General features: G+C 40.0%; 1 protein-coding gene and 1 pseudogene across 1 annotated transcript in view; both read left to right on the top strand.

Annotated features, from left to right (window-relative positions):
• Positions 1–2,306, top strand: part of Bsph1 (binder of sperm protein homolog 1) — a 37,934-nt gene extending 35,628 nt beyond the window's left edge. Inside the window, exons 4-5 of the mRNA XM_021166012.1 lie at positions 1,424–1,555; positions 2,164–2,306. Of these exons, the coding sequence (XP_021021671.1) occupies positions 1,424–1,555; positions 2,164–2,306 (275 nt within the window). The remainder of the gene's footprint in view (positions 1–1,423; positions 1,556–2,163) is intronic.
• A 7,226-nt stretch (positions 2,307–9,532) lies between these two features.
• On the top strand, positions 9,533–9,848 carry LOC147003558 (large ribosomal subunit protein eL42-like; annotated as a pseudogene).
• The last annotated feature ends 2,356 nt before the right edge of the window (positions 9,849–12,204 follow it).

Below are 12,204 nucleotides of genomic sequence, written 5' to 3'. Positions count from 1 at the left end.
TACCCAAGATATAAGATACGATTTGCTAAACGCATGAAACTCAAGAAGAATGAAGACCAAAATGTGGACAATATGCCCCTTCTTAGAATTGGGAACAAAACACCCATGGAAGGAGTTACAGAGACAAAGTTTGGAGCTGTGATGAAAGGATGGACCATCTAGAGACTGCAATATCCAGGGATCCATCCCATAATCAGCTTCCAAACACTGACACCATTGCATACACTAGCAAGATTTTGCTGAAAGGACCCAAATATAGCTGTCTCTTGTGAGACTATGCAGGGGCCTAGCAAACACAGGAGTGGATGCTCACAGTCAGCTATTGGATGTATCACAGGGCTCCCAATGGAGAAGCTAGAGAAAGTACCCAAGGAGCTAAAGGGATCTGCAACCCTATAGTTGGAACAACATGATGAACTAACCAGTACCCCGGAGCTCTTGTCTCTAGCTGCACATGTATCGAAAGATGGCCTAGTGGGCCATCACTGGAAAGAGAGGCCCATTGGACTTGCAAACTTAATAGGCCCCAATATAGGAGAATGACAGGGCCAAAAGAATGGGAATGGGTGGGTAGGGAAGTGGGGGTCGGTATGGGGGACTTTTGGGATAGCATTGGAAATGTAATTGAGGAAAATATGTAATAAAAAATATTAAAAAAAATTAAGGGATTCTGAGGAAGAACTCACTTTTTAAAAGGAGTTACATTTAGTTTCTTAGTTATGTATGTGCTTGTGTATGTATTTGAGTGCAAATGCGGAGACCTGATATATAGGATCCTCCCTGGAGCCCGAGTTACAGGAAATTGTGAGTTGCCACACTTTGATGCTTAGAACTGAATGTGAAACCTCTGTAATAACAATATGTGCTCTTAACCACTAAGCCATTCCTTTACTCCTGAAAGAACTCACTTAGAAGTTTAAAATAGAATAGTTTTTTAAAATATAAATCTAATACATTTAAGTGAAGGGGGATTTGATGTAATTCTATTTTAATTAAAATGTGTTATATAAAATGGTTTATTTTTATCAATTTCACATATTTAAACAATGTATTTTGATCGTATCCATCTCTAACACTTCATCCCACTTCTCACATTCCTAACATTCCTTTCCTCATTTCATGTATTTTTTTTTCATTTGGTAACTAATTATTTGCCAAAATTAACTCATTTTGGCAATTAAAGATACATACTGGAATGTTGGCTTGATGCTAGGCAGCTCTTCACAGTTGCAATGGCCATTCCATGTCTGATAGAATTCTATAGCTCTCCTTCCCATCCTTCTGATGTTACATACTTTCCACCCTCTTTATGAGATGTGTTGTGTGGGTGTTGACATAGATGTCTCATTTAGGGAAGTAATTCATTTAAAAAACACTCTACTAACATACTCAGGGTTGATAAAGAATTTTTGTGTTCTTTTAGATGGTGTATGTGTCTTTCCATTCTTGTATAGAAGTGAAATATTCTATGATTGTGTCAATTTCAATCTGAAACACAAGTGGTGTTCTTTGAACAAGACTTTCCAAGGTTACTGGAAATACTGTGCTCTTTCAGGTAAGTGCTTGACTCACAGATAGTCATCCCTTGTCTTGGGAACCATTTGATGTGATAGACAGGAACTCAGAATCCAGAGCAACTTCTGTTGTGAAAATAAGAGGCATACAACTTCTTTGTCGCTGTTGAATGAGAGCACATGCTTTTAATGTATGTCGTATATCTCCTTCTATTACTCTTTACCTTTTTATTATTATTTATTTTTTGAGACAGGATCTCTCATTAAACGTGGAGGTTGCTGATTTGGGGAAACTACCTGTTCAGCAAGCCCAAGGGATTTACTTCTTTCTATCCTCCCCTAGAGTTGAGATTGGAGGCATGTGATACTATACCTGGATTTTATTTAGATTCTAGGTATCTGAAATTGGGTCCTCATACTTGCACAGTGAGTGCTCACAGTGACTTTAGATACTGAATTGTCTTCCAAGTCCCTGAGGTGTGTGATTTCTGACAATTTCTCATTTTTATAAACTACATGGTCTAGGAAAGAGAAGATTGTGCAAAAGTGTGTGTGTGTGTGTGTGTGTGTGTGTGTGTGTGTGTGTGTGTGTGTGTGTATGCTGCAAAGAAGAAAGTGTTCCCCTTCCCACTGACTCTTCCTTTTACAGACTATGCTCCATGTGCCTTTCCCTTCTGGTACAGACATATGATCTACTGGGATTGCACAGAGGATGGAGAGATGTTTGGAAAAAAGTGGTGTTCACTCACCCCAAATTATAACAAAGACCAAGTTTGGAAATATTGTATATAGTGGTGAGATTTATTGGACAATGATGATGATAATGATGACAACAACAACAATAATGAAGATAACTGGTTGTAGAGAGAAGGAAGAAAAATGCTAATTCTTTTTGGAAAGGACTTTCCCTCCTGAAGAGGTTGAATCTTCATTAAAAGTCTTTGTTTAAATTTAAAGCTTTTTTCTCAGATGCAAGTTGAAGATGCCCTGACAATAGATAACTTAGGGTATAGAGTATGGGTTGTGGGATTTAAGATGGAGTGTTAATGTTCAACCACCACTTTCTATTTGCTAGGCACATAAAATGAAGCCATTAAAAATCATACCAGGGTGAAAGCAGTCTGTCAATGTAGTTTTTTTTGTTTTTGTTGTTGTTATTGCCACACTACTCAGTTGGGAAATCTCCATAAATTCTTGATTTTCTTTGAAGATGAAAGTGATACAGTTAAGACAATTAGAAGTTCATTGCTGAACAAAGGCCAAATTTTGAGAACACAGATCTTCCCCTGCTCTGTGTCCGCTTTGCTTTTTATCTGAACCAAGTCAAATCATGCTCCTCCCTTTCCCCTTCTAGCACCATTTATATCTGACAGTGAAGAATACACAGCAAATGCCTCATACTTTCACCCCAAAGGGGAACAGCTGACCCCTAAATCTATTCTAATAGAAGAAAAGGGGTTTGCCATGGAAATACCATAGCGACACAAAGCAACCTTAGAAGACTCTACTGGGAAGCAAAAGCTTCTTAAAATTTCCAAAAGGTGAAGTCAACTGGGCAGAATTCAAAGATGGATTTTGAAGAGACTATACTGAGAAAATTTCAACACTAAACAGTAGGTGCCATATCTGGCACTGTGCAAATTGGTGGGCATTAAAACTGTCTCCTATTCATCGAGAACATGAAGGAGCCTGTGTAAACCTCAACCACCATGGGATTGTTACTATATGTAACAAGGTAATTGAAATAGATGAAGTGAGCTTGTCAGCATGATCACATGACACCTGGTAGGGTGGAGGGTTGACAGGATGCCAGGCCCCATATTCACCTTAGAACCCAGGCAAAAATCTTTATGCCTATCAAGACCTTGGCTCTTCTTGGCTGCTAGGTGAGTTCACCTGACATCAGCACCCACTTGGTTCCTAAAAGGAGCAAGCTAAGAATATATGGGTTTAAGGTTTGTATCTGTGTCTTTTCTTATCCAGGAAACAAAGACAGTAGTTCCTGAAGCTGCCTGAAAAGTGGTCTAGAGCTGGGCATAAGAGTTATTATAAGAATTCAAAACTAGGTCTCCTTTCCCAGGCTTTTTGGGCCTTAAATAGGTTCACACTGAGCTGCCCCTCTCAGTGTCTGCATTTTGTAATGTTCATAACATTTTGGTAAATAAGCAAGGCTTTCATTAAACTTATGGTAGTTTCCCAAGTGCTGGGATTACAGTGCCTTACTATCATGCCTGCTTCAATATTGGGGTATTTGAAAATCACACCATAGGGTCTAATGAGATTATTCAGTGGGTAAAAGTGCTTGCCACCAAACTTGATGACCTGAGTTCCATATAGTAGAAGGAGAATCAATATAGTAGAAGAGAACAAGCTCCTGCAAATTGTCCTCTGACCCCTTCTTCCTTGCATACAATTAAAGATAAATAAATGTAATTAAAAATTAGACACCTCTAGCAATGGGCGAAAAGACACCTTGTTGGTGCTGTTTTTAAATCAGTCAGGGGCAGAACAGATGGCAGCCCATTGTTCATCCTAGCCTGATGCCTGGCTTGGTGGCCAAAGCTGTCTTAAACCTAGGATTCATAAAAACCAAACCAAACCAAACCAAACCAAATCAAATCAAATCAAATCAAATCAAATCAAATCAAATCAAATCAAATCAAATCAAATCAAATCAAATCCAGGCAGTACATTGTGGGAAGAGGAAGACAAACAGAAACCTGCAGACTGTCATGTCACCCATAGGCTTGCCCTCCAGTGCATGGCTCAGTTGGGCCATAGACATCCACTTGCTGCCATGCCCTGTATATCATGGATGAAGGATGTCAGCCAGAGGCCTGCCAACTGTGTGACCAGCACAATGTGTGAGTATGTGGTGATCAGATGGAAGAGAAAGAGAAGTGGAACAACTTGAGTATTATGAAGAGGGATGGGACTGGAGACTCGAGGGTGAAGAGGAGTTGCCTGTGAGTTGCCATCTCTGCCACCTAAGGCCCTGGTGTGGTCCCTGTCCGAGCTGCTCCCGAGAGCAATAACTGAGTCCATGACCATGTGACAGGGGTCAATACAATATTTTGCCTTACTATGTTTTGGTATGGGCCTTGAATTCCTTATCTTTCCAAGACTTTTAATGTGAAGGGCAGTTGAATTTTGTCAAATACTTTTTCTGCATCTAATGAAATGATCATGTGTTTTATTTTATTTTATTTTTTTTAGTTTCTTTATGTAGTTGATTACATTGATGGATTCCCATATATTGAACCATATTTGCATCACTGGGATGAAGCCTACTTGATTGTGGTGAATGATCATTTTGAAGTGTTCTTGGATTTGGTTTGCATGAATTTTATTGAATATTTTTGATATTCATAAGGGAAATTGGTCTGAAGTTCTCTCTCTTTTGTTAGGTCTTTCTGAGGTTTTGGCTTCAGCATAACTGTAGCTTCATAGAATGAATTGGATAATGTTCTTTCTGTTTCTATTTTGTCGAAAATTTGAAGAGTAGTGGTATTAGGTCACTTTGAAGGTCTGATAGAATTCTGCACTAAACCCATCAGGTCCTGTGCTTTTTTGGTTGTGAGACTTTTAATGACTGTTAATATTTCTTTTAGGGGTTATGGGATTGTTTAGATGGTTTAACTGATTCTGATTTAACTTTGAAATTTGGTGTATGTCTTTAAAATTGCCCATTTCATCCAGATTTTCCAATTGTGTTGAGTATAGGCTTTTGTAGCAGGATCTGATGATTTTTTGAATTTCCTCAGTTTCTGTTGTTATAGCTTCCTTTTCATTTCTGATTTTGTTAATTTGAATACTGTCTCTGTACCCTCTGGTTAGCCTGGGTAATGGTTTATCTATCTTGTTGATTTTTTCAAAGAATCAGCTCCTGGTTTTGTTGATTCTTTGTCTAGTTCTTTTTGTTTCTATTTGGTTGATTTCAGCCCCAAATTTGATTATTTCCTGCCATCTACTCCTCTTTGGTGTATTTGCTTCTTTTTGTTCTAGAGCATTCAGGTGTGGTGTTAGGGTGCTAGAGTATTCTCTCTCCACTTTCTTTTGGTAGTCACTCAGAACTCTTAGCACAACTTTCATTGTGTCCCATAAGTTTGGGTATGTTTTGACTTCATTTTTATTTAATTCTAAAAAGCCTTAAATTTCTTTCTTTGATTATTCCTTGACCAAGTTATCATTGAGTAAAGCATTGTTCACTTTCCATGTGTATGTGGAATTTCTGTTGTTTTTGTTGCCTTAGTCCATGATGATTTGATAGGACAGATGGGATGATTTCAATCTTCTTGAATCTGTTGAGGTCTGTTTTACAACTGATTATATGGTTGATCTTGGAGAAGGTGCCATGAGAGGACGGAACTTTTGTTTTATGATGATATGTTCTATAGATATCTGTGAAATCCATTTGGTCCATAACTTGTTAGTTTCACTGTGTCTCTGTTTAGTTTGTTTTTCTATGATCTATCCATTAATAAGAGTGGGGTGTTTAAGTCTCCCAGTATTATTGTGTGAGGTGCAATGTGTGCTTTGAGCTTTAGTAAAGTTTCTTTTATGAATGTGGGTGCCCTTGCATTTGGGGTATAGATGTTCAGAATTGAGAGTTCTACTTGGGAGATTTTTCTTTTGATCAGTATGAAAGTGTCTCTCCTTATCTTTTTTGATATATTTTGGTTGTAAGTTGATTTTATCTGATATTAGAATGGCTACTACAGTGTGCTTCTCAGGACAATTTGTTTGGAAAATTGTTTTCTAGCCCTTTACTCTGTCTGAGACAGTGTATGTGTTTAACACTGAGGTGCCTTTCCTGTATGCAGCAAAATACTGGGTTCTGTTTATGTATCCAGTCTGTTAGTCTATGTCTTTTTATTGGTGAATTGAGTCCATTGATGTTAAGAGATATTAAGGAGTACTGTTTGTTACTTCCTGTTATGTTTGATGTTATTTTTATGTTTGTGTGGCTATCTTCTTTTGAGTTTTTTGAAAGAAAATTATTCCCTTGCTTTTTCTATGGTGTAGTTTCCCTCCTTGTATTGGCATTTTTCCATATATTATCCTTGTATAGATGGATTTGTGGAAAGATATTGTATAAATTTGGTTTTGTCATGGAATAGCTCGGTTTCTGCATCTATGGTAACTGAGAATTTGGCTGGAGCTGACATTTGTGTTCTCTTAGGGTTTGTATGATATCCCAGTTTTCATAGTCTCTGTTGAGAAGTCTTTTGTAATTCTGATAGGTCTGCCTTTATATGTTACTTGATCTTTTTCCCTTACTGCTTTTAAAATTCTTGCTTTGTTTTGTGCTTTTGGTGTTTTGACTATTATGTGATGGGAGGGATTTCTTTTCTGGCCCAATCCATTTGGAGTTCTGTAGGCTTCTTGTATATTCACGGGCATCTCTTTCTTTAAGTTAGAGAAGTCTTCTTGTATAATTTTGTTGAAGATATTTATTGGCCCTTTAATTTGGGAATCTTTGCTCTCTTCTATACCCATTATCCTTTGGTTTGGTCTTCTCATTGTGTCCTGGATTTTCTGGATGTTTTGGGTTAGGAGATTTTTGTATTTTGCATTTTTGTTGACTGCTGTGTTCATGTTTTCTGTGTTATCATCTACACCTGGTATTCTCTTCTATCTCTTGTATTCTGTTGGCTATTCTTATATCCATGACTCCTGACATCTTTCCTTTGTTTTCTCTCTCCAGGGTTGTCTCTGTGATTTCTTTATTGTTTCTATTTCCATTTTTAGATCCTGGATGGTTTTGGTGAATTCCTTCACTCTTTGGTTGTGTTTTCTTATAATACTTTAAGGAATTTTTGTTGTTCCTCTTAAAGTGTTTCTACCTGTTTACCTGTGTTCTCTTGTATTTCTTTAAGAGAGTTATTTATGTCCTTCTTAAAGTCCTCTATCATCATCATGAGAGGTCATTTTAAATCAGATTCTTGTTTTTTTGTTTTTTTTTTGTTTGTTTGTTTTTTGTTTTTTTTTTTGGCGTATTGGGGTAACCAGGGCTTGCTGTGGTGGGAGAACTGGGTTTTGACAATGCCAGGTAGCCTTGGTATCGGTTGCTTATGTTCTTATGCTTGCCTGTTGCCATTTGGTTATCTCTGGTGTTAGCTGGTCTTGATGTCTCCCGACTGTGGCTTGTCCATTCTGCAAGTCTGTGTGTCAGTCATCCTGGGAGACAAGTTCTCTCCTGTATGAATTTAGGTATGGAGAGCTGTGGTACAGGGTCAGCTCTGGGATGCAGACAGAAACCAGAAGAATTCTGTCCCCAGCTGTTCCTTGGTTCCTGTGTCCTGATGGCTCAGGGTGGGTCCCTCTTGGGCCAGGAAGTTGAAGAGAAGTTGCAGTCTTATCTGTACTCCCTGGTGAACAGGCACTTCTGGGAGACCAGCTCTCTTCTGGATGTATTTTTTGTATGTAGTGCTGTTGCATAGGATCAGCTCCAGGCACATAAGGAAACTGGAAGCTTTCTGTTCCAGGCCACTCCTCCATTCTTGTGTCCTGAGAGTTTAGGGTAGGTTCCTCTAAGCAGCAGTGGTGGTCTTATCTGTGCTCACAGGATGTCTGCACTCCTGGTGCTCTTTGGGTATGGAGTCCCATGGCACAGGATAAGCTTCAGGTGCAGACAGAAACTGGAATGCCATCCATAGAAGTTTTCTTCAAAATAACCAGAAACTGGAAACAACCTAGATGACCCTGAATGGATAAAGAAGAATGGATAAAGAAAATGTGATATATCTACACAATGTGTAGATATATCTACACAATGTCATGCTGTTCAACTATTAAAATCCAAGATATAATGAATTTTGCAAGCAAATAAATGGATGGAACTTGATAATATCATCCTGACCGAGGTAACCCAGTCCCCAAAGGACATGCATGGTATGTACTCACTTATAAGTGATATTATCCATAAAATACAGGTACCATGCTACACTCTACAGACCCAAAGAAGCTAAACAAGATGAGAGGTCAAAGTGAGAAAGCTTGCATTTTACTTAGAAAAGGGTATAAAATAGTCATAAAAGGCAGATGTAGGGAGGGAACTTGGAGGGAGGGTATTGGGAGTGGCATGGGGGATTCAGGATCAGGTGTGAGGAAAGACAGGAGAGATTTCTAGATGGCCATGAAAATGAATGTAAATCTGCAACTGATGTGGGTGTGGAGGTTGGGGACATCTCCAGGAGGAGACATGGCCTGGGACAAGGGAGGCACCAAAGAATCAATGAGGGTGACCTTAGCTGTGACTCAGTACTACATTGGAGATATGGACCCTGAAGAGGATACCTTCTGTATCTAGACAGAACCCCAGTGGAGCAACAGAGGCATTAGCCCTCTCACAAAACTTTCATCCCAAAATTTATCCTGTCTACAAGTAATGCAGGCATGGAGGCATGGGGGATGGAGCAAAGACTGGGAGAATGGCCAACCAATAACTGGCCCAACTTGAAAACTACCCCATGGGTAAGCAACAATAAAAGAAAGGATTGTAGGTCCCGAAGGGGATAATACTCCACAGGAAGATCAACAGAGTCAACTAACCTGGACCCTTGGGGTTCTCAGAATCACCAACCAAAGAACATATATGGGCTGGACCTAGGCCTCCCCACTCATATGTAGCAGATATGCAGCTTGACCTTCATGTGGGTCCTGAACAAGTGGAATGGGGGCCATCTCTAAAGCTGTTGTCTATATGTGTGATATGTTCTAGCTAGGCTGCCCTGTCTAGCCTCAGTGGGAGAAGATGTGCCTAGTCTCTCAGAGACTTGAATTGCCAGGGCCGGGGAAAACCCAGGGGAACCTGACTTGTCCAGAGGAGAAAGAAAAGGAAGAGGAAGGAAGGATTATGGGAAGAGATGACAGGGAGGGGGCAATGGGTGTGATGTAAAGTGAATAAGTAAAAACAAGTAAATTATATTTTCAAAACAGTAAAAAAAAAAAAAAAAAAAAACCTTTCGTTGCTGCTCTAGCCTCTCTCTTTCTGAGCTGCTAGCACTCCTGTGACCATGGTGAATGATCCTAAGACCTGCCAGACATTCTGCAAGAAATGTGGGAAGCACCAACCCCACAAGGTGACACAGTACAAGAAGGGCAAGGATTCTTTGTATGCTCAGGGAAAGCAGCATTATGACAGGAAACAGAGTGGCTATGGTGGGCAGACTAAGCCTATTTTCTGCAAAAAGGCTAAAACTACAAAGAAGATTGTGCTGAGACTGGAGTGCGTTGAGCCCAACTGCAGATCTAAGAGGATGCTGGCTATTAAGAGATGCAAGCATTTTGAATTGGGAGGCGACGAGAAAGGGCCAAGTGATCCAGTTCTAAGCCGATTTTGTTATGAAGACAATAAAATCTTGACCTTTTAAAAAAAAAGGCAAAAAAATAAATAAATAAAGATCAGGCTGTAAAGGGAGTCATGCTTTCCCAGTGGTAATGATTTCTCTTCACATGGCCAAATGAGAAGTAGGTCTTCAATACATCACAACTGTGTAATTGATTATGTACAAATTCAAATCCATAACCGAAAGACACCAGAAAACATGACTTAAAACATTAATTCTACAATATTTGTTCATTTGATGAGGTGAAGAGAAATTTGAATTTATAAAGGCTTGGCAAAGTAGAAATGCAGAACTTGTGGTGTTAGAATTGACATATCCTCTTTGGGCCGGACCAGCACCAGGGTAGCTAGAGCGCAGGGTTGGCTGACACCCGCCAGCTACCCAGGACCCCCGCCACAGGATTTTGAGACTGCTGGTGAGTGGAACACAGCTTCTGCTCCAGTCCAATCACGCAGGACCTGAGACTGCTTTGGTTGGGGAGGCAGAAATCCGCCCTCAGTAGGGCCACAAGCCTCTCCGGTCAGAAAAGCGCCGGGGTAGCTAGGGCGCAGGGTCGGCTGACACTCGCCAGCTACCCACAACACCCGCCACAGGATCTTAAGACTTCTGGTGAGTGGAACACAGCTTCTGCTCCAATCCAATTGCGCGCGGGACCTGAGACTGCATTAGTTAGGGAAGCAGAAAACCGGCCTGAGTAGGACCACAGGCCTCTTCCGGCCGGACCAGCACCAGGGTAGCTAGAGCGCAGGGTCGGCTGACACCCGCCAGCTACCCAGGACCCCCGCCACAGGATTTTGAGACTGCTGGTGAGTGGAACACAGCTTCTGCTCCAATCTTTAAACAGTGACAACGACAACAACTAACCCCAGAGATTACCAGATGGCGAAAGGTAAATGTAATAATCTTACTAACAGAAACCAAGACCACTCACCATCATCAGAACCCAGCACTCCCACTTTGCCCAGTCCAGGGCACCCCAACACACCGGAAAAGCTAGACATGGATCTAAAAGCATATCTCATGATGATGGTAGAAGACTTCAAGAAGGACTTTAATAACACACTTAAAGAAATACAAAGGAACACTGGTAAACAGGTAGAAGACAGTAAAGAGGAAGCACAAAAATCCCTTAAAGAATTGCAGGAGAACACTGCTAAAGAGTTACAAATCCTTAAAGAAAAACAGGATAACATAATCAAACAGGTAGAAGACCTTACAGAAAAACAGGAAAACACATCCAAACAGATGATGGAAGTGAACAAAACCATACTAGACCTAAAAAGGGAAGTAGACACAATAAAGAAAACCCAAAATGAGGCAACACTGGAGATAGAAACCCTAGGAAAGAAATCTGGAACCATAGATGCGAGCATCAGCAACAGAATACAAGAGATGGAAGAGAGAATCTCAGGTGCAGAAGATTCCATAGAGAACATCGGCACAACAATCAAGGAAAATGTAAAATGCAAAAAGATCCTAACTCAAAACATCCAGGAAATACAGGACACAATGAGAAGACCAAACCTACGGATAATAGGAGTGGATGAGAATGAAGATTTTCAACTCAAAGGACCAGCAAACATCTTCAACAAAATTATAGAAGAAAACTTCCCAAATCTAAAGAAAGAGATGCCCATGAACATACAAGAAGCCTACAGAACTCCAAATAGACTGGACCAGAAAAGAAATACCTCCCAACACATAATAATCAGAACAACAAATGCTCTAAATAAAGACAGAATACTAAAAGCAGTAAGAGAAAAAGGCCAAGTAACATATAAAGGCAAGCCTATCAGAATTACACCAGATTTTTCACCAGAGACTATGAAAGCCAGAAGATCCTGGACGGATGTTATACAGACACTAAAAGAACACAAACTCCAGCCCAGGCTACTATACCCAGCCAAACTCTCAATTAACATAGATGGAGAAACCAAAGTATTCCACGACAAAACCAAATTCACACATTATCTCTCCACGAATCCAGCCCTTCAAAGGATAATAACAGAAAAAAACCAATACAAGGACAGGAACCACGCCCTAGAAACAACAAGAAGGTAATCCCTCAACAAACCTAAAAGAAGACAGCCACAAGAACAGAATGCCAACTTTAACAACAAAAATAACAGGAAACAACAATTACTTTTCCTTAATATCTCTTAATATCAATGGACTCAACTCCCCGATAAAAAGACATAGACTAACAAACTGGCTACACAAATAAGACCCAACATTTTGCTGCTTACAGGAAACTCATCTCAGAGAAAAAGATAGACACTACCTCAGAATGAAAGGCTGGAAAACAATTTTCCAAGCAAATGGTATGAAGAAACAAGCTG

Source organism: Mus caroli, unplaced genomic scaffold (assembly GCF_978045245.1).
Source record: "Mus caroli unplaced genomic scaffold, Mus_caroli_1 scaffold_8, whole genome shotgun sequence".
Lineage (NCBI taxonomy): Eukaryota > Metazoa > Chordata > Mammalia > Rodentia > Muridae > Mus > Mus caroli.
This window is presented reverse-complemented; position numbering and strand designations above follow the sequence as displayed.